The sequence below is a fragment of the Bufo bufo genome, chromosome 4, assembly GCF_905171765.1.
Source record: "Bufo bufo chromosome 4, aBufBuf1.1, whole genome shotgun sequence".
Lineage (NCBI taxonomy): Eukaryota > Metazoa > Chordata > Amphibia > Anura > Bufonidae > Bufo > Bufo bufo.
In genome coordinates, this window is record NC_053392.1 from 461,988,825 (window position 1) to 462,010,932 (window position 22,108).

The following is a 22,108-nucleotide window of genomic DNA, read 5'->3' on the forward strand; positions in this document are numbered from 1 at the left end:
TCATCAAAGTACAGAGAATTAAGGGCTGTATGGGAGATGCTAAAAGCCTCATCTGATTTCATAGAAGGTCATCACATAAAAATTCTATCTGACAATGTAACAACGGTATCTTATCTGAGACACCAAGGAGGAACGAGATCAAAGGAACTGATGAAACTGTCAGAAAGGATTTTCTCATGGGCTCAAGAAAATTTGAAATCCGTATCGGCGGTGCTTCTAAAAGGCTCCCAAAAGCAAGTGGCGGATTGTTTGAGCAGAAAAACCCTGGAAGAGGGCGAATGGATGCTAAATCCGGAAACATTCATCCTCATAGAAGAAAGATGGGGTTCTCCAGTCATAGATCTGTTTGCCTCGAAGGTAAACGCAAAAGTGAAAGAATTCTGCTCCCTAAATCCAAGAGGCAAACCTTGGGCAATAGATGCTTTCTCCCAAACTTGGGATTGGACTTTGGCTTACGCGTTCCCTCCATTTCAACTGATCCCAAAGGTAATCCAGAAAATTATTCAGGAAAGACCAAATCTTATCCTAATAACACCGTTTTGGCCAAAGAGAAGCTTTTTTTCAATTCTCAAAAAACTGATGGTACTGGATCCTTCGTACCTCCTGACTCGGTGTCTGTTAATACACCAGCGTCCAGAGTTATTCAGGTTGACAGCCTGGATCCTGAGTCGAAAATCTTAAGTCAAGGGTTATCAGATAAAGTCCTCACCAAACTCAAGGCCTGTAGGAAAACAGTCAATCTGCAATTTACTTAAAAATCTGGAAGAAATTCTGCTCCTGGTGGGGACAAACTAATCTAAATCAGTCAGTTCCAAATATACAGAGAATTCTGGACTTCCTGCAACAAGGGCTAGACTTAGGTCTCCGTCCTTTGACCCTGAAGGTGCAGATTGCAGCCCGAAGCGTCTTTTGTTACTCAGATTTAGCTGAGCACCGACCTAGAATCTCAACCTGGGACTTAAACATAGTCCTACAGGGTCTAACAAGAAGCCCCTTTGAACCTTTGGAGGAGGCTTGAGTTAAAATACTCACTCTCACTCAAGACAGCCTTCCTTATTGCAATTACGTCGGCTAGGAGATTAGGGGAAATTCAGGCCCGCTCTATCAGACATCCATATTTAACTATTTTGGACAACAGAATAATATTTAAACCAGATCCAGGGTTCCTTCCAAACGTAGTTTCTGACTTCCATAGAAAGCAGGAGATAGTGCTTCCTCCTTTCTGTAATAACTCAAAAAATCTAAGAGGAGGAATTTCATTCCTTACATGTCAGACATGTAGTACCTTAATACCTTGGTGTGTCCAAAAAATTCAGGAAGGTTGACAATCTTAGTCCACTTTGGAGGCAAAAATAGAGGGAAAGCTGCCTCTAAGGCCTCCGATGCTAGGTGGATAAAGTAAACTATCTATGATTGTTACCGGGTTCAGAACCTTCCATGCCCGGTTAAAGTGCATTCCACCAGGGCAGTTTCTTCATCCTATGCAGAAAAAGCGGGTGCAGATATGCAAAGCTGCGACCTGGTCCAACGTGTATACCTTCATTAAAGGGAACCTGTCACCAGTTTTATGGTGTTCTAACTAAGGGCAACATAAATAAGTGACTGATTCTCTTAGCAAAATGCTGGGTCACTTTCTTTAATTGACCCAGTCAATCTGCCAACATCTTGTATTGAAAATCTCCAGCTCATAATGAGGAGTCCTGAATATTTATGAGCTCCTGACACTCCCCGCCTACCTGCTGCTGAGTGACAGTTAGTTATTTTCCATATGAATCAGCAGCAGGTGGGCAGGGGAGTGGATATATCTCTGAATTAAATAAACGCTGGACTCAATGACATCACGCTGGACTCAAATCAGCTCATTAGCATGTGGCATCTTTGTGTGTATATTATGAGGTAACCATCTGTCACACCAGTAAGTGAATACATCTAAGGTACTTTTTAGTAGTAAATGATTGTATATAATTAGTTAGATTATAATCAAATATCCACATGACAGGTTCCCTTTAAGCATTATAGGCTCTACTTGTCAGGATCTTCAGAGCTATCCTTTGGTAGGAAGATCCTTCAAGCTTTAGCCCCCCTTAAGTAATCTGGTAGGTCTCCTATGTCTTGCCGTCATGGTGGTGAAATGGAAAAAGCTGAATTAGACTTACCGGTATTTCCCTTTCCATGAATCCGCCATGACTGCACAGAATTCCCACCCAAAAAAAAAAAAAAATGTGTGTTTCTTAACCTCTTAAGGACACATGACGTACCGGTACGTCATGATGTCCTGGTACTTAAGGACACATGACGTACCGGTACGTCATGTGTTGTTCCGATCACCGCCGCCCGGCCGGCGGTGATTGGAACCCGGTGCCTGCTCAAATCATTGAGCAGGCACCTAGGCTAAATGCGCGGGGGGGTCCCGTGACCCCCCCCCATGTTGGCGATCGCGGCAAACCGCAGGTCAATTCAGACCTGCGGTTTGCTGCGATTTCTGCATTTTCTGATCCCCGCGGTAAACTTTATTTGCCTAAAATAACGTTTTATTCACGCACCCCCGAATGATTTTATGGTGGCGGGAGGTGCAGGGGGAGGGTTGCGGGAGGCGGGCGGTGCGGCAGGCGGGATCGCGATCCCCCGCCCGCCTCCCCTTGTATAATCGTTGGCTTCTAGTGGGTATACCAGGGTGCCAGCACATTGCTGGTACCCTGGTATAAACGGCTGACATCTGCGATGCGATGTCAGCCGTTTAACCCTTTCCATACAGCGGTCCGTACGGACCGCTGTATGGAAAAGGTTAACAGCGCAGGGAGCTCCCTCCCTCTCTCATCGGGGGGCTGCTGTGCCTTTGCAGCCCCCCGATGGGGAGGGAAAGAGCCCCCAGACAGCCCCCCGACAGATCCCCTCCTTACCCTTCCCCGTCTGCACAGTTCTGAGCAGACGGGGAAGGTTCCCATGGCAACAGGATGCCTCTCAGGCGTCCTGCTGTCCATGGTGCTGAACAGATCTGTGCTAAAAGGCATGTACGCCAAAATTGTGACAATCAAACCGTCATCTCATCCCGCAAAAATCATACCCTACCCAAGATAATCGCCCAAAAACTGAAAAAACTATGGCTCTTAGACTATGGAAACACTAAAACATGATTTTTTTTGTTTAAAAAATTAAATCATTGTGTAAAACTTACATAAATAAAAAAAGTATCCATATTAGGTATCGCCGCGTCCGTATCGACCGGCTCTATAAAAATATCACATGATCTAACCCCTCAGATGACCACCGTAAAAAAATAAAAACGGTGTAAAAAAAGCCATTTTTTGTCATCTTACGTCACAAAAAGTGTAATAGCAAGCAATCAAAAAGTCATATGCACCCCAAAATAGATGCCAATCAAACCGTCATCTCATCCCGCAAAAAATGAGACCCTACTTAAGATAATCGCCCAAAAACTGAAAAAACTATGGCTCTTAGACTATGGAGACACTAAAACATTTTTTTTGTTTTAAAAATGAAATCATTGTGTAAAACTTACATAAATAAAAAAATTGTATACATATTAGGTATCGCCGTGTCCGTGACAACCTGCTCTATAAAATTACCACATGATCTAACCTGTCAGATGAATGTTGTAAATAACAAAAAAAAAAAAACTGTGCCAAAAAAGCTATTTCTTGTTATTTTGCCGCACAAAAAGTGTAATATAGAGCAACCAAAAATCATATGTACCCTAAACTAGTACCAACAAAACTGCCACCCTATCCCGTAGTTTCTAAAATGGGGTCACTTTTTTGGAGTTTCTACTCTAGGGGTGCATGAGGGGGTCTTCAAATGGGACATGGTGTCAAAAAAAACAGTCCAGCAAAACCTGCCTTCCAAAAACCGTATGGCATTCCTTTCCTTCTGCGCCCTGCCGTGTGCCCGTACAGCTGTTTACGACCACATATGGGGTGTTTCTGTAAACTACAGATTATCAGGGCCATAAATAATGAGTTTTGTTTGGCTGTTAACCCTTGCTTTGTAACTGGAAAAAAAATATTAAAATGGAAAATCTGCCAAAAAAGTGAAATTTAGAAATTGTATCTCTATTTTCCATTAAATCTTGTGCAACACCTAAAGGGTTAACGACGTATGTAAAATCAGTTTTGAATACCTTGAGGGGTGTAGTTTCTTAGATGGGGTCACTTTTAGGGAGTTTCTCCTCTAGGGGTGCATCAGGGGGGCTTCAAATGGGACATGGTGTAAATAAACCAGTCCATAAAAATCAGCCTTCCAAAAACCAAACTGCGCACCTTTCACTCTACGCCCCGCTGTGTGGCCGTACAGTAGTTTACGGCCACATATTGAGTGTTTCTGTAAACGGCAGAGTCAGGGCAATTAAGATACAGTCTTGTTTGGCTGTTAACCCTTACTTTGTTAGTGGAAAAAATGGGTTAAAATGAAAAATTAGACCAAAAAATTAAATTCTCAAATTTCCTCCCCATTTGCCAATAACTCTTGTGCAACACCTAAAGGGTTAACAACGTATGCAAAATCCGTTTTGAATACCTTGAGGGGTGTAGTTTCTTAGATGGGGTCATTTTTGGGTGGTTTCTATTATGTAAGCCTCGCAAAGTGACTTGAGACCTGAACTGGTCCCTAAAAATTGAGTTTTTGTAAATTTCTGAAAAATTTCAAGATTTGCTTCTAAACTTCTAAGCCTTATAACATCCCCAAAAAATAAAATATCATTCCCAAAACAATTCAAACATGAAGTAGACATATGGGGAATGTAAAGTCATCACAATTTTTGGGGGTATTACTAAAGTAGAGAAACTGAAACTTTGAAATTTTTCCAAATTTTTGTTAAATTAGGTATTTTTTGGTGCAAAAAAAATTATTTTTTTGACTTCATTTTACCAGTGTCATGAAGTACAATATGTGACGAAAAAACAATCTCAGAACGGCCTGGATAAGTCAAAGCGTTTAAAAGTTATCAGCACTTAAAGGGACTCTGGTCAGATTTGCAAAAAATGGCCTGGTCCTAAGGTGTAAAAAGGCTGTGTCCTTAAGGGGTTAAATTATGATTAGTATGAAGAAATGCTTAAAAAAAAAACCCAAAGGGCCTCCTGTGGATCTTGGATCAAAGCATCTGTCTTGTAATATATTCTGCACCAAAGGAATCGGTGTTCAGCAATCCTCTTCAGTATTGATCATTCTTTGTCAAGATAAGTACTTCTCTAAGATGTTTCGTTAAATCTGTTATGATTATTTTGATAAACACTTGATGAGAAACCCATATGAGATTTCTTTTATAAGTTTATGCTGGGTTTTAAGTATAGTGTCTAGTATTAAAATTTCCTACGTTTGGGATGTTTATTGATCAGACTTCTCCTTTTTTTTTTTTTTTTTTTTGTTCGGACCTCTTGTTAGCCTTTGGGTTCCCTATGCTTCCATCTGGGTATTCTTAGCTTAGATTACCTTTTCAAGCACTTTTGATAAGCCCAGGGATTAGAAGGAAAGGGTTTTGCCGCTGCCTGGATGTCAGGAGATGCCTTTTACGTTACCTAGGGTAACCAAGGATTGAAGAAAGTCCTCTGCGCTTTTTGTTCTCTTTCTGGCATAAATAAAGATAAGGTGGCCTCAAAGAGTTCACTAGCCAGATGGTTTAGGACAGTTATTTCTCTGGCTTACATCTCTTCTGGAAGTTCTCCTGAGAGCACATTCTTACTCGCACAGTCTCTACCGCTTGGGCTGAAAGGGCTAATGTTTCTATTTAGCAAATCTGTAAGGCAGCCACGTGGTCTTCTCCTTACACCTTTTACCGTCTCTATCAACTCCAACTAAATTCTTCCTCTGATTTTCTGTTTGTAAGAAAGTTCTCCAAGTGGTGCCCCCCTTCCCCCCATAAGGAAGGGGTATTCTTCTCTGTAATCTCTCTGTGGTGCTGTCAAAGGGGAAGGGAAAAATGATTATTACAATCACCTGTAATCTGATTTTCCAGACCCCATGACAGCACCCTTCCTTATTCCCTCCATGGTGTGTCATGGTTCTCTGTTTAAGTTGCGCAGGGTGTAGCAAGGGGAAAAAAAAAAATGTATACATAATTACATAAACTACCCTAGGTTGGAGTCCCTCTCGCGCTCTGTAAACAAGACGCCACCTTTTTATTTAGCTGATTTCCTTTCTCTGGGGGCGGATCCTCTCTGGTGCTGTCGTGGGGTCTGGAAAATCTGATTACCGGTGACAGTAATCATCATTTTCCCTGAACGGATCCTGACACAATCCGTATCGCTCATGTGAAAGAGGCTTTTTACTGGTACCAGTATAGTATTTTATTAATTTTTTTTCATTAGTTTTTTAGTTGCCAGTCTTGAAACATGTTTGTTTAAAGGTGATATCTTAGAGATAAATTCAGTTTATTGTTTTTTTTTTTTTTCCTGCAGGCTCTGTGGTGTGACTTTACTGTATTTGGTACTAAATCCGAAAATGAAGAAAGTAAGTTATAACACAAATGCAGATGTTTAGATTGATATATAAATATGGTATAGTGTCTGTATATATAAATATATTTATTATTGATAACTAGGTATGAGCGAATCGACTTCGGATGAAACATCCGAAATTGATTCGCATAAAACTTCATTCGAAACCTGTACGGAGCAAGCGCTCCGTACAGTATGCTAACCAAGTTTTATGCAAATCGACTTCGGATGTTTCATCTGAAGTCGATTCGCTCATACCTATTGATAATCTATCTTCGGGAAAGGTCATGAATATCCGATCACGTGGGGTCTGACTCTTGCTCCTGCTGATCAGCTGTTGGCTAGAGCATTAGTGCGAGAGCTGTCTACATTGTAATGGCGGTACAGGGTAATTACGGCTCCCTCCCCCATTCACTTGAACGGGACAAACGTGTAATTACACGGCACCACCACTGCAATATAGACAACGTGCAGGTTACCATTAAAGAGAACAGTGTCCTTTCTGCTGCAGCTCTCCTTATTACTGCTGGGGGGGTGTCCTTTCTGCTGTAGCTCTCTTCCTGTTAGGGTCCATTCACACGTCCGCAATTTTGTTTAACAGGTGCGGACCCATTGATTTTCAATGGGGCTGAAATGTGCGATCCGCATTTGCGGATCCGCACTTCCGTTCCGCGAAAAAATAGAACATGTCCTATTCTTGTCCGCAACTGACAAGAAAAGGCATTTTCTATGAGAGTGACGGCGATGTGCGGTCCGCAAGATGCTGCACATACGGACGTGTGAATGGCTTCTAACAGTAGATACAGCTGGGAGCAGTTAACCCCTTAGTGACCCGCCTGTTTTGGGCCTTAAATGTTCAAACTTTTTATTTTTTTTATTGCCACATTCCACGAACTATAACTTTTTTCATCATCTTCTACAACAGTTTTCTAACGTAGAAGAACACTGAAATCTGTCAGCCAGGGTTAGACCTAGATTTCAGCTCAGGTCCACAGACTGTCTGATGCTGTGATGAGGCGTATGCCTGGTTATTACAGTGCCATGCTCTGCCTCATATATATATTTTTTTTTTTTTTAGTTTTTCTACTTTTGCAGAATAAAACCCCCTTTAAAAAAAAAAAAAAAAAAAGTTTTGCATCGCCGCATCCAAGACCTATAGCTTTTTTTATTTTTCGTTCCTTGGAGCTCTGTGGAGACTTTATTTTATTTTTTTCTGGATGATTTGTAGCACAAACAGGTGTCGCTATACAAATTGACTATATTGAATAACTCATTGGCTATAGTACATTTTTAAACACATCAATGGCAGAAATATTCAGATCCAGGTGCTGGTTTGAAAATAATTATTTTTTTATTTTATTTTTTTGTGGGAAAAACCCTTCTAGGGTAATCTACAGTGTAGGTGATAATTAACGGATTGCGGGGAGTTTGACTGATTAAGACCCCCTCTCTGAATGGAGCCGCAATGCGCTTTGATCCATCATTCCATTCGCTCCTATTGGACTGATGTAGATAGCGCTCTCAGTCCCATAGAAATAAATGGAGCAGTGGACCGAAGTGCAATGCAGCTCCATTCAGAGAGTACTCTGTGACCATGGTACTCAGGACTGCGGGGTAGTCCCAGCAATCGAACCCCACACAATGCATTGTTTATCGTGTGGATAGATGAAAAATATTGTGGGGTAACCACTTCAATAAAAACCTGTGCGTCCTGCTTTCTCCCATCCTCATGGTTAGAGGGCCGTTGAAAAACAAATGGCAGCTCCTCCACTGATATCTGAACCGTGTAGTCCAGCGTGTGAAAGGGAATGCAGTGTTAGGTCAGTGAGACATTGGGCCTTGTTCTGACTGTTATTCTACTGCTTCTTAGGTGAAGATAGAGTAGAGAAATGTATCTGTATCCTGCAAAGCTCCTGTATCAATGTCCACAACACAGATGGGAAGGATTATATTGCACCTCTGCCTTTTCAGGTAAGGAAAATGTTTTCTTGTGTGTAAATTTTTAGTGCGCCCTCCACTTTCGGGGCTCCGTTCTTGATGTAGGTCCCACTGCTGGGACACGCACCTATCAGACAATGGAGGCATGTCCTAGCGGTATGCCCCTATTGTCTGAGATGAGAATATTCCTTTAATATTAATATCGCCATACAAGTATATTCTTAAAATAAATATTTGCCACTGTGAAAATGCCATCCTACACTCATTGGTGCCTTCATGGGGAAAAAAAAACCGATTAAACTCACGTTTTTGGCTAAAAGTCTGTTCCTAAAACTTAGTAAAAGTATTAAGTTCATGGCGCTCGTAGCGTAGCTCACTGCGCCTGCGCCGCCCACTTTATGAGTGAAGCAGGCGCAGTGAGCGTAGTGAGCTACGCTACGAGCGCCCGTCCGCCCGGCCTCCTGACTGCCAAGAAGTTAGTTGTAAGTAGTACAGCGCTAGATTTAAGATGATTGGAATACTTTAAAACAATAAGCCACAAGTTAGATATGATTACTGTATACTACAGAGAGCGGGGCCCGGTGTAGTAGAATACAGTGACTGCACCGGGCCCCGCTGCCATTACAGAAACAGATGCCGGCCCCCATTCACTACACAGGGACACTGTTATGGGGGATCTGTGGATGACACATAAGATGCTATATATGTGCCATCCACAGATGACCCCATAACTGTGCCATCCACAGATGACCCCATAACTGTGCCATCCACAGATGACCCCATAACTGTGCCATCCACAGATGACCCCATAACTGTGCCATCCACAGATGACCCCATAACTGTGCCATCCACAGATGACCCCATAACTGTGCCATCCACAGATGACCCCATAACTGTGCCATCCACAGATGACCCCATAACTGTGCCATCCACAGATGACCCCATAACTGTGCCATCCACAGATGACCCCATAACTGTGCCATCCACAGATGACCCCATAACTGTGCCATCCACAGATGACCCCATAACTGTGCCATCCACAGATGACCCCATAACTGTGCCATCCACAGATGACCCCATAACTGTGCCATCCACAGATGACCCCATAACTGTGCCATCCACAGATGACCCCATAACTGTGCCATCCACAGATGACCCCATAACTGTGCCATCCACAGATGACCCCATAACTGTGCCATCCACAGATGACCCCATAACTGTGCCATCCACAGATGACCCCATAACTGTGCCATCCACAGATGACCCCATAACTGTGCCATCCACAGATGACCCCATAACTGTGCCATCCACAGATGACCCCATAACTGTGCCATCCACAGATGACCCCATAACTGTGCCATCCACAGATGACCCCATAACTGTGCCATCCACAGATGACCCCATAACTGTGGTTTAAAACCCACCAAAAGCACACCTTTTTGTTCAAAAAATTTTTTTTTCTTATTTTCCTCCTCAAAAACCCAGGTGCGTCTTATAGGGCGAAAAATACGGTAACCTTGTAAACATTTTTATTGCTTAGTTTGCCTATCTTTTTTGTGTTTTCCTCAGGTCGCTAATGTTTGGCCCACAAAATATGGCTTACTGTTTGAGCGCAACAGCTACTCACATGAAGTGCCACAAAGTCCACCAAGGTATGTGTGCTTATCAGTGCTCATGTATATGAATGTTATGGGCAGAAGTTTAGCCACAATGAAAGTTATATAACCACCTATAAAGGAATTGGTCACTAGAAAGGCATCTGAGTCTGGAGCTGGCGGCATCCCATTATGCCTGTATGCATTAACCCTTAGGATACCGAAGCTTTTTTTGTGTTTTCATTTTTCAATCTTCCTTGAGCCATAACTTTTTTTTTTTTTTTCGTTCACATAGCTGTATGATGGCTTATTTTTTGCGGGACTTCTGATGCCACCATTTGATATTGCAATGTAGTGGGAAGCGGGGGAAAAAAATCCAAATGGGGTGGAATTGGGAAAAAACGAAAACGTAATTCATCCACCGTTTTACCATTTTTGTTCCCATGGCCTTCCGTATGAGGCAAAACTGACCCAGGCGCTTCATTCTCTGGGTCAATACGATTACAACAATACTAATATGTTTAGGTTTTTATGTCTAAAGAGTTTTAAAAATAATTATTTTTTACATCGCCATATTCTGTCCCCCATAACTTTTTTTTTTTGTTACATCTACTGAGCTGTGTGAGGGGCTACTTTTTTACGGGACAATCTGTCTTTATTGATACCATTTTGGAGTGTGTTAGGCTACTTTCACACTGCCGTTCAGAGCGGATCCGTCTGCTGTCTGCACAGACGGATCCGCTCCTATAATGCAGACGTTTGGATCCGTTCAGAACGGATCAGTCTGCATTATAGTTTAAAAAAAATTCTAAGTGTGAAAGTAGTTCAGACGGATCCGTCCAGACTTTACATTGAAAGTCAATGGGGGACGGATCCGTTTGAAAATTGAGCCATACTGTGTCAACTTCAAACGGATCCGTCCCCATTGACTTACATTGTAAGTCTGGACGGATCCGTTTGCCTCCGCATGGCCAGGCGGACACCCGAACGCTGTCCGCTTGCTGAGCGGAGGCTGAACGCTGCCAGACTGATGCATTCTGAGCGGATCGGCATCCACTCAGAATGCATTAGGGCTGGACGGATACGTTCGGGGCCGCTTGTGAGACCCTTCAAACGGAGCTCACAAGCGGAGCCCCGAACGCTAGTGTGAAAGTAGCCTTAATGATGTTTATATTTTTTATTATTCATGTATTTATTTTTTGATTATACAGAAAGGAGGGGGGGGGGTGATTCAAATTTATTTTTTTTGTATACTTTTTTGCTGTGATTTTGAAGCTCCTATTTGAACCTACAAAATCAATTTTCTCGCCCAGTTTCCTTGGGGGACACAGAAGACCTTGGGTATAGCTCATCTCCCTAGGAGGCGTGACACTAAGTGAAAACTGTTAAGCCCCTCCTCCACAGCTATACCCTCAGCCTGGAGAGAGAGACTGCCAGTTTTTTGCTTAGTGTCCAAGGAGGCAAGACACTCCCTGCTCTGCAGGCCTGTTTTCTCCTTGTTTAAATTTTAGATTTTTACTTTTTTCTTTTCTTTTTGTTCCAGATCATCAGGGACAACAGAGACGCACTAGACCTCTCTGTTCTCCCGGGGTTGAGCTGCGCCAGTGCCGGTCACCCGCACTGCTGCCTCCCCCACAGAAGGCAAGGTGAATCAGGGCAGCCCAGCTCCCGCCAGCGCAAGGGTCTCCCGCACGCCAAGACCCTCTTCCAGCGTCCTGCCACTATGGTGCCAGTAGCTGAAGGGGCGACCCTGCTGGAACGGACCGAGGGTGAAGACGGCTGTGATAAGAGAGAGGCTTCTCCAGCCCTACATCCCCCCCCCCCCCCCACCCCGGTCTCCTGCGTGCCTGACCCTCATACTGGGCCTCTGGACCCTTCTGTCCCTGCTAGACCTAGGCTGGCCCCTGGGTGACATTCTGCTCCCTCTCTCCTGGCCTCCAGGACATTGGCACCCTTGTCCCTGCAAGAGGAATGCCTAGGGAGCTGCGGAGGTCCGCACCTAGCTGCCCCTGACGGAGGGGTTATGCAGGCGTCCCACCCTCACAGACCCGGTCTCAGGGTCCCCCTCCCTCTTACTGGCCACTGCTTCAGGGCCAGAGGGCCCGCGCCTTGCTGCCCCTGACCCTCCCTACTCTCACGGGCACCGGTCCAGGGGCAAGGTGGTTGTGGCTGCCGGCCATATGGAGCGCTGTTCTAGGCCAGGGGCCCGCTCCAGGGGTGAAATGGCTGCCGGGTGCAGGGTCCTCACTTCCGGACAGCTGGGTGGGCACCGCGGCCTGCAAATGAGCGCTATGCCTCAACAGCCCCGGCCGACCGTCGGAACATTCCGGTCGGCCGGGCGCCGCAAACTTGTGTTCCACTTCACGGCCGCGATCCCGCTCTATCCGGGTCCCCGGCTCTTCCGGCCCGCGGGTTGGGCACCCGCGGCCGGTATGTGCCGCTCCGTAGGCCCGGCCGGTACTTTAAATACTGTGCGGCCCCGGTCAGCCGGGCGCCGCTAAAAATTTAGGCCCCGGCTCTTCCGGCCCGCGGGGTGGGCACCCGCGGCCGGTATGTGCCGCTCCGTAGGCCCGGCCGGTACTTTAAATACTGTGCGGCCCCGGTCAGCCGGGTGCCGCAAAAAATTTAGGCCCCGCTTCACGGCCTGCTAGGCCGCAAAATTCAGGCCTCTGTTGGAGGGGGCTGTAACTTCTCCAGGCGCGAATTCTTCCCGCCTGGAGGTTCCCCCGCCCCCAGAGGATCGCAGTGCCGTCCCCCAGGCTGGATCCCTTTAACCCTTTGGGTCCAGGCCGGCTTCCGATGGGCCTGTATGGCTGGATCTGTGCCCTGTAGGTGGCTCCCTTTTTCTGCCTCAGTGAGGCTGTGTTATATAAAAAAATAATAAAACAATTTTTTTTTTAATTATATATATATATGACTTGTGGGCTGCGCAGGACGCTGCAGCCTCATCTGAGAGTGCTGCCTGTATACATGCCCCCCTTCCATAGGCGGCATGGTGTCGTGCTGCCAGGGTCATTTTCCCCTTCTAGGCGGTTTCTTGCCCTCTCCGCGCTACGGCGCTGGTCAAGTGCATGCGGCCCTTTCTGTAGGCAACATTCGTCACCCTCTCCAGTTATGGTGCCTGCCATGTGCAGGACCCCCCTCCTGGGCGGGATACTGCACTCTCCCTAACTGCGGGTTGGCCTTGTGCATGATCCCCTTTCATTGGCGGCCTACTGCAGTTTCTCCGGATACAATGCTGGCCATGTGCACGACCCCCTTCCATAGGTGGAACACGGCACTCACTGGATTCGCTGCCGGCCATGTGCGTGACCCCCTTTCATAGGCGGAACGCTACACTCTCACTGGATTCGTTGCGATCATGTGCATGACCCCCTTTCTTAGGCGGAATACTGCACTCTCACCGGATACGGTGCTGGCCATGTGCACGACCCCCTTCCTTAGGCGGAACGCTGCACTCTCTCTGGATTCGCTGCCTGCCATAGGCATGACTCCCTTCTGTGGACGGCATTCGGCACTCTCACTGGATTCACTGCCAGCCATGTGCATGACCACATTCCATAGGCGGTATGATGTACTCTCATTGGATTCACTGCCGGCCTTGGGCATGCCTCCTTCCCGGGTGGCGGCATACATACACTTCCTCGGTCGGTGGTTGTTCTCTCATCGGTACATTGTTGGCCATGTGCATGAACCCTATACATGGCGGGGTGCTTGCACTCTCTCTGGATCCGCGGCCGGCCATATGCATGACCCCTCTTCCGTGGGCGGTGTACGCACTCTCACTGGATTCGCTGCCGGCCATGGGCATGCCTCCTTCAGGTGACATACACACATTCTCACCGACTGCTCGCATTCTCCCTGGATGCGATGCTGGCCATGAGCATGACCCCCCCCCTTCCTTTTCTGGGCGGCCTACTACACTCTCACCGGATACGTTGCTGGCCTTGAGCATGGCCTCTAACATGGGTGGAACGCTTGCACTCCCATTGGATACGGTGCTGGCCTTGTGCGTGACCACCCCTCATTCCATGGGTGGAATTTTGCACGCTCACGAGATTCAAAGCTGTCCTTGTATGTGCTGTACTGGACTTGCACATGTTCCCCTTCATTGGCGGAGTAGTTACACTCTCACGAAATTTCGGTGTTGGGTGAATTGTTGCACACTCACTTAATGCTAGGATAGCCCTGTGCATGTCCCCCTTTTCACTAGGTGGACCTCCTGCGTTCCTGCTGGATACTGTGTGGCCATGTGCATGGCGCCTTTCTGGGCGAAGTATGGTATGCCCTACTTCTCTGACGTAGGTACGGCCTTGGGCATCACCCCCTTTTTGGGGCAGGCCTTTGCATTCTTGCCCACTGCAGTTTGCCAGGTACATTTCCCCCCTTTCGGGGCAGTCAGTTTGCGTTCCATCGCATACCATACTAGTCTTGTGCATAACTCCTTTTCAGTTTGCACTTCCGTAGATACTGTGGCACTCTGTGGCTGGCCCTCTTCGCTGAGTGATATTTTTGCAGTGAGCGGACGTTCTTGTGCGTTGTTTGGGCCGTGTATGCCTTCTCGTCCCGTAGGTGGGTTGGCCTTCTCACTGCTTACGGGGCTACTCGTACGTATGCCTCCTTTCCTCCTGCGACATACTTTTTCTCTTGGGAGACGGTGTTTGCAGCAAGCCTTGCACTATTCTCTAAGGAGATCATTCTGTCCACCTGTGTAAGCCTAAGGTGTTGTCCAATAAACAACAAATGAATACCTTATATTTAAGTAGACGGGCTCTACTGTTCGCTACTGCACAGAGCTGGGTGGTACTCATTCATTTCGTTGGCCCTTCCGCCCGGGGAGTGTTCGTGGTTCCTAGATACGTACCCATTTGTCCTTCCGCGGCATTGTTTCCCTGTGCTAGTGGTCGCATGGTCGAGAGCGCTGTCTGCAGTGCCCTTCGCATTTTATGTTGGCTCTGGCGGGACTACGGTCCCCTCGCCTAATACCATTTCCTCCTCTTCGGGTGCAGTGTGGTATGATTCTTTCCGGATTGGCGCCCTCGGTGCTTCAGTCTGATCTGCTACCAGGTTCGGGCCGCTCTTCTTGGGAAGGTCACCCAACTTCTCTTGGGTGCTCGCTTACCCAGGTCCGGAGGACCTCCACCTTGGGTTCTTCAGGGTATTCGCCTTCTGCGAGGCGGTGAACCGGGCGTCTCTGTGTAGCGGTGTTCTGCTTTTGAGCTGTCCTATGGCTTCTCTGTTGCCCACTCCCCCTTTCGGTTGGAGGGTGTTATACCGGCCTCTGTCTCGCCTGCCTTTTCTCGCCGGCTCTGTTTGGCTCCCACTCGGTACAGATCATTCCGATGTGGCTTCTGTTCCAGCCACGCTTCAGAGGCTGTTCCTTCACTGCCCTTCCCTCTGGGGAGAGCATGGTTGTTCATGTGGATGGTTCTGGTGTTCCTTTTGAGTCTCCCTTGTCCACACTGGCTGTACTAGCTGTGTGCCTAGTTACCGGGTCTACCGCTTTCTGTCCTCCCGCTGGGTGCAGATTGCGGTTTTTCCATTCTAGGCAATGTTTCTGCTTTGGACTCACCTTCTCGGTAACTTGGGAGGACTACCATTTGGTCAAGATTGTCTTTAGATCTCCCACTCCGGAACTGTAGTCCGTCTTCCTGTGGTGGCTACATTGGCTTCGGCTTTAGCCTGTCTTGTCCTGGCGGTTGCTGGGCGGACCCTTCGGTTCCTGTCCGTTTGTCCTTCTGCTTCCCCACTCTGGGGGGATACGGGACAACCTTGCTCGGGGGCCGACGGGACCAGTTCTACCGACTGTTCTACCCGTGTTACTGGTCTGCGCCTGGTCATTGGGTTTTCACCCGCTTGCCCAGGCGACTCTAGTGGGCTCGCTAGTGTTCGCTCCAGGCCGTGTTTCGTCCAGTATCTGTTGTAGGACTTAGGTTTTTACCTGGGGTTCTGTGGGAGGCTGGGCGTTCCCCCACTCTACCTGTCTTTCTCCAGTCCGGCCTGGACCTGGGACTGGGACTCTGTCGCTTGAAGTATCAGGTGTCAGCGCTGTCCTTCCTCTTTCAGCGTTCCCCGCCCCTCTGCGCCTGTCTGGACCTTCTTCCGTGGAGCGGCTTTTGGGTTCCTTTGTACTGCCCTCCGGTACCGCCCTGGGAACTACATACTGGGCTCTTGGCGCTCCAATCCTTCCCTTGGAGCTGTTACAGAAGTTCTCTCTACTCCTTCTGTCCTGTACGGTTGTGTTTCTGTAGCCATCGTGTCTCTGACGGGTGCCTGAGTGGCGGCCCTTCTTGTTCCGAGCCTTCTGTCTTTCCCCAGGACAGGGCTGTTCTCCATTCCGTCTCTTCCTTCCTTCTGAAGGTGGTGTTTGTCTTTCATTTCATCGAGGCAGTCGTCCTCCCCTTCCCATCCCCGGGAACGGACACTTCACCGATTTGGACGTTGTTTGGGCCTTGCAGTTTTTTACTTGGAGATCTCCGACTCTTGTCGACGTTTTGGTCTCTTGTGTTTCCAGGAGGTCTGCGCAAAGGGTTGACGGCCTCTAGGGTGGCTTTCCTCCGCTTTCTCAGAGTGGCTATTGCTGTGGTTGCCGCACCAAGGGCAGGGTTCTGCTTTTGGTGTCACCATTCATTTCACCAGAGCTGTCGGTTCCTCCTGGGCCAGAGGCATTAGGCTTCGGCCATGTATTTGTGCAAGGAGGTCGCTGTCTTCCTTGCACACCTTACCGAGTTCTACAGGGTGCATACTCGGTCTTCGGCGTATGCTGCCTAAAGTCGCCTGGTCTGCAGGTGGCGGTTTCTTGATGCCTTCGGGTGCTTCGCCTTGGTGCTGTGGTCCCTCCCCTCTTGGACTGCTATTGAACGTCCCAAGGTCTTCTGTGTCCCCCAAGGAAACTGGGCGAGAAAACGAGATTTTTGTATAACTTACCAGTAAAATCTCTTTCTCGCTCTTTCCTTGGGGGACACAGCACCCACCCATTCTTTGTTCTTCTCTGCACGGTTTCAGAGTTTGTTTTACCCGTTGGGTAGTTGGCTTGTTGGTTCCACTTTTGGACTTTGCCTTTTCTCACTACTTGGACACGCAACTGGCAGTCTCTCTCTCCAGGCTGAGGGTATAGCTGTGGAGGAGGGGCTTAACAGTTTTCACTTAGTGTCACGCCTCCTATGGAGATGAGCTATACCAAGGTCTTCTGTGTCCCCCAAGGAAAGAGCGAGAAAGAGATTTTACTGGTAAGTTATACAAAAATCTCGTGTTTTTTTATTTATTCTGAACATTCATGGATTTTATATATTTTTTTTATTCATTTAAATGTCAGAATTGCTCATTTCTTATGTTGACCTCCTACCTGCTTGCCAAAGTAAGAATTGAAGCATAAATGCCCTAGGTCAGGGATGGGCAAACTGTTGTAAAACTACAAATCCCATCATGCCCTGCTGTAGGCAGACTGTTACCAGCACCCTCATTGGCCGCAGAGGATGCCTGTAAGAAGCCCGGCATCTAAAGGCTTTAATTACCCCGATCAGCATTATTTAAAACAGCGGAGACCCTCCGGCCATGACTCCCACTGCACGTGCAAGCGGGCGCTATGTTTGCCTATCACTCCAGCGCAGTACATGGTAGGGAAGGGGTTAAAGGGTTATTTCAGGTTTTGGCATGTGTTTTTGTTATTTTTTATTTTTTTTCATTAACTTTTGGCCAGTAGTGTGCTGTGCCTAATGAAAGAGAAATCCACTTGTCTATTCCCTAACGCTCTCTTCCAGCACAGTAGCTCCTTTCAGTGATGATTCTGGTCTCAGGAATGTACAAATTCAGTCAGGGTCACGTGCACCATTGCAGCCAATCATTGGCATCAGCAGTGACATGTCCTGGCTGCAGCAGCAGCACACATGACCCCATCCGAATGTGTGTGTGTACCTGTTACCAGAAGCATGGCTGAGAGGAGCCTCAGAGCTGGAAACGAACAGCAGGGGGTAGGTGAGTGGATTTATTTCTTTAGGTGGAAAGCAGTACTGGCCAAAAGTAGAAAGTTGCCTCAACCCGGAATAACCCTTTTAAATAGGGCATTTTCTTTACATGGCATGTTTCACCAAAAAAAAAAAAAAAAATTCTCTAATTTAAATTATTATTTTTATAGGGAACCATTGCCAACCATGTTCAGCATGTTGCATCCATTAGATGAAATCACTCCTCTGGTCTGCAGATCGGGAGGTGAGTTATGGCTCTATCTACCTTAAATAGGGGGGCATGCATTATTTAAGGTGCTTTTTGCTTATTTTAGTAACAAAACAAAACCTTTGACTGTGATTGTAGGTATATTCGGCAACACTCGAGTACAGTATGTTTCTGACCACACTTTGAGGATTGTTTTCACCAATGCTGACCCTTCCATAGTGATGACGTATGACACTGTGCAGGGCTCACATATGGTATGGGCTTTAAGGAAAGTGAAATCTGAGGTAAGACATCTAAAAGTAAAGAATATGATATGCTGTATGGTAGGATATATGTGTTAGCTTAATTACATATGCCTTCCTATAATACTACTACAGTGTGATGCATTACAGCTACATATTCCAGTGTTCTGATTACGAATAATTGTGACCCGGAGGCTACGACCACGTGCAGGTTTTTTTATGTAGCTTTTGAAGCCAAATCCAGGTGTGGATTCAAAAGGAAGGAGTATTATCCTGGGCTGTGGAGTAGATAGAAATGTACTGACTCCAGCTTAAAAAAATTATATTAATATTGTGTAATTTTATTAGCTTTCAAATGAATGTAGAAAAGTTTAGAAATATTAATCAGAGGGGGGCGTGGCCTGGCCGGCAATGTAGAAGGACGTGTGCGCTTGAGCTCCCGGGCAGCGCTGGCAGAATCCTCAGTCATCCTGTGGCTGTGATACACTAAAACAGCCTGGCACTACTGCTACTTGCTGAGGAACCTCTCTGGACCCCAGGCCAGTATGACCCGCTCGGCCACAAAAGGAAGCGGCGGGACCGACTCCGGCAAAGCAACATGGCGCGGCCGCACCGTCTAAAGCAGCGGAAGTTGCGGCGTGCCTGGAACAATACACCCGAGTACCCCCCAACAAAAGAGGACCCTGTACATGAGGGTGCTCTGTCGGAAGCGGGGACAGAACATGCAGCAGCTTCGGCCGATTACCTGGTGGAGCGAGGCGCCTGCTCCTAAGATGGCGGATCCCACGTTGCGGAGCTGGAGGCAAGTGGGGGGGCTGCTGCTGTGTCTGGCTCACTACAAAATGTCAGTGTACAACCCTCTACCCCCTCTATGTGTGGTGCAACTGAAGCGACACTGCTTCATATCGTATGGAACTGCCGAGAGTTGGGAAAGTACTGGGAAGAGATACGAGAAATCATAGCCGTAACAATTCAGATACGATTGCCCAATGATCCCAGAATCTGTGTGTTGGGTATACTAGACTCCATAGGATTAAATGATAAACTATCCTTATGTATTCACAGAATGTTGTTCCAGGCAAGGGTTCTAATCACTAAGCATTGGATAAGAAATAGGCCTCCTAGCAAGCAGGAATATATAAATAGGATGAATACGATTCTACGGCTTGAAAGAGGGGTATATGTCAAAAGAAAATGGCCAAACAAATGCTGGTCAATATGGCAGGGCTGGATTGAATCTGGAGGCTTAGCTTCGCTGGCACTGACTAGGGATTGTCTGAGAGGACATTGAGTGTTCAACTTATTGTTATCTTATGTGGATATGACATCCTTTGTGAACTGTTTATTAAAATATAGCGAGGGTAGGGTGGTGTAATCATCTCTCTGCAAGACAAACTTCAGGGGGGGTGGGGGGGGGGGGAGTTGGATGAAAGTAAAATTTGTTATCTAACAAAATCTTTGTATTACTCTGTAATGTCATTGCATCAAGTCTCTGTCCATGTAAATGACTGACAGGATCTTGGTCATTGTGTACAAATGTGTATTTTATTGATAGTTTTATTTAAAATCAATTAAAATGATTTTTGATTTAAAAAAAAAGAAATATTTATCAGAAATATGTTTTATGTTCTAGGGATTGTCCAAGTTATTTTTATTGATGACCTATCCTCAGGATAGGTCATCAATATCAGATCAGCGGCTTCACATCGACTCCCGGCACCCCTACCAATTAGCTAGTTGAAGAGAAGACATGCAAGATGCCAGCGCAGCTTTCTTTTCATAGTTTTCCTGCTCGCCGTCGCAACAGCAGAGGTGAGCAGGTGTAATTACAGGAAGCCATCCCATCCCATTCACTTCAATGGGATGGCTCATTCCTATACAAGTGTATACTACAGAGCTGTCCCATAGAAGTGAATGGGAGCAGCAGAGTTGTAATTACACTGCTCACCACTGCAATGTTGACGGCAAGCAGGTAAACGGAGAAGAGAAAACGATGCTCATATGAGCGCTGCATTCTCTTCAAACAGTTGATCTGCAGGGGTTCTGGCATTTGGACCCTCGATAGATATAGATATAGATATATATATATATATATATATATATATATATATATATATATATATATATATATATATATATATATATATCTATATCACTTCACACCTAAATTGCAATTCGCTGCCTTTTGCCAGACAACATCAATGCCTCATAACACACAGAATATGGCAGAGAGGAAGTTGGGGGGTGTCAGAGCTAGATGAGATCCTGAGCCTGATAAAAGAGCTGCTTCTAGCCTGATAAGAGCTGCTTCTACACTGCATCTGAAGATTACAGGGCCCTCATACCTTTCTGTAAGTGTGTTCTTCCCTTCCTTATCTGTTCTGTGAGCTAGGAGCTGAAAACAAACATAGTGGGAAGTAAGGGAAAGAATGTCGCAGCAGTGCTGGAACATTTCACAGAAGGGAGATGCCCCCTGCTTCTGAGAGAAATGCATCTAGATTGTGCAGCTGAGGAGCAGAATAATTAGGCTGAAAAATACAGTAGGGAAGCCCAAATATAGGACTATTCCTTCATAGTTTTGATTGTACAAATGAGCACAACCACTATGCAAACTTTTTTTTTTTTTTTGACTTGGGTACACTTTAATACTTTCTCTCACTTTCAATCCTGCTCCTGATTTTGGCTTCGAAAACTGCATCAGAAAACCGGATCGTGCAGCTGTACCCTAACAATGTGAACAAAGTTTGGACTGTGACGTTTTTCCCTGTAAAAGCCAGGACTCCTGAAATGCCAATGTGAAGCTTAAAGGCTATTGACAGCTTCACATCTATTCTGTGTGTTTTCATATATTGCATGCTGCTCAGTCCTGTTAAGAGTAAAAATCTGCAGAGAAGCTTTCTGTCTGTAGCCCATATCTATTGTCACCTGATTAATCTTTTAACCTGTTATTGACCGTCCATTTGTGTTTTTACAGTGGTCTCGAGCAGCCTAAACCTGCAGATGCGCCTTTTAATGGTGTTACAGGTGTAGCCTGGCACGCGTGTCCTGTGCCAGGAGGAGCAAGTGCCCGCTGTCTAGTGACAGCCGGACACCTGCTCAAACGATCGGGATCTGGGTAACCTTCAGTCCCAGTTACTAATAAGAATCTAATAACGGCAACCAATTAGAAGGGCCTAGCCAAACCGAACTGTAAACCTACAAAGACGCGCTAATAAGCCCTATTATACAAAAAATACACAATAAATAGAAAATCAATATTTATTGAGAATAATTTAAACAAGTAACATGTAGACAAGACGAGGGCAAGGTGGAACATAAGCCCACAATACTGCTGCAAACAGGGAAGCATACTGAGTGGACCAAAAATATGTGAATCAAATGCCTATCAATACACACAAAACTAGGTCACTGAAGTACAAAAAATTTGATGTCGATATATAGATAAAGTAGTATTTGTGAGACCAGTTGCACAATGAACTACTCAACAAATAATAATTAAAGGGCGGGTAAGTATACCATGTCTTGGGATGTCACAAGGAAATATCCCCACTATGGACTAAGATTAACTAAAAAGAATAATACTGATAATGAGTAACAGCCATCTAGTATGTGGTAAAAAGGTGCAATATTAAATATATAAAGGTGATGTCATGCTGAAAAATTGCTGATGTAATTATGTACTAGCACCACACAATGCGCGACAGAGACAACT

At 46.1% G+C, this 22,108-nt stretch overlaps 1 protein-coding gene across 2 annotated transcripts in view; it reads left to right on the forward strand.

Moving 5' to 3' along the window:
* ANAPC1 (anaphase promoting complex subunit 1) overlaps window positions 1-22,108 on the forward strand; it is a 205,101-nt gene that overhangs the window by 19,386 nt on the left and 163,607 nt on the right. For both annotated transcript variants that reach the window (XR_005778465.1, XM_040429462.1), the window contains exons 3-7: window positions 6,411-6,462; window positions 8,320-8,420; window positions 9,957-10,039; window positions 18,117-18,190; window positions 18,293-18,438. Coding sequence is in view for 1 of the 2 variants with exons in the window: in XM_040429462.1 (XP_040285396.1) it covers window positions 6,411-6,462; window positions 8,320-8,420; window positions 9,957-10,039; window positions 18,117-18,190; window positions 18,293-18,438 (456 nt within the window). In the remaining variant the exon portion in view is untranslated. The remainder of the gene's footprint in view (window positions 1-6,410; window positions 6,463-8,319; window positions 8,421-9,956; window positions 10,040-18,116; window positions 18,191-18,292; window positions 18,439-22,108) is intronic.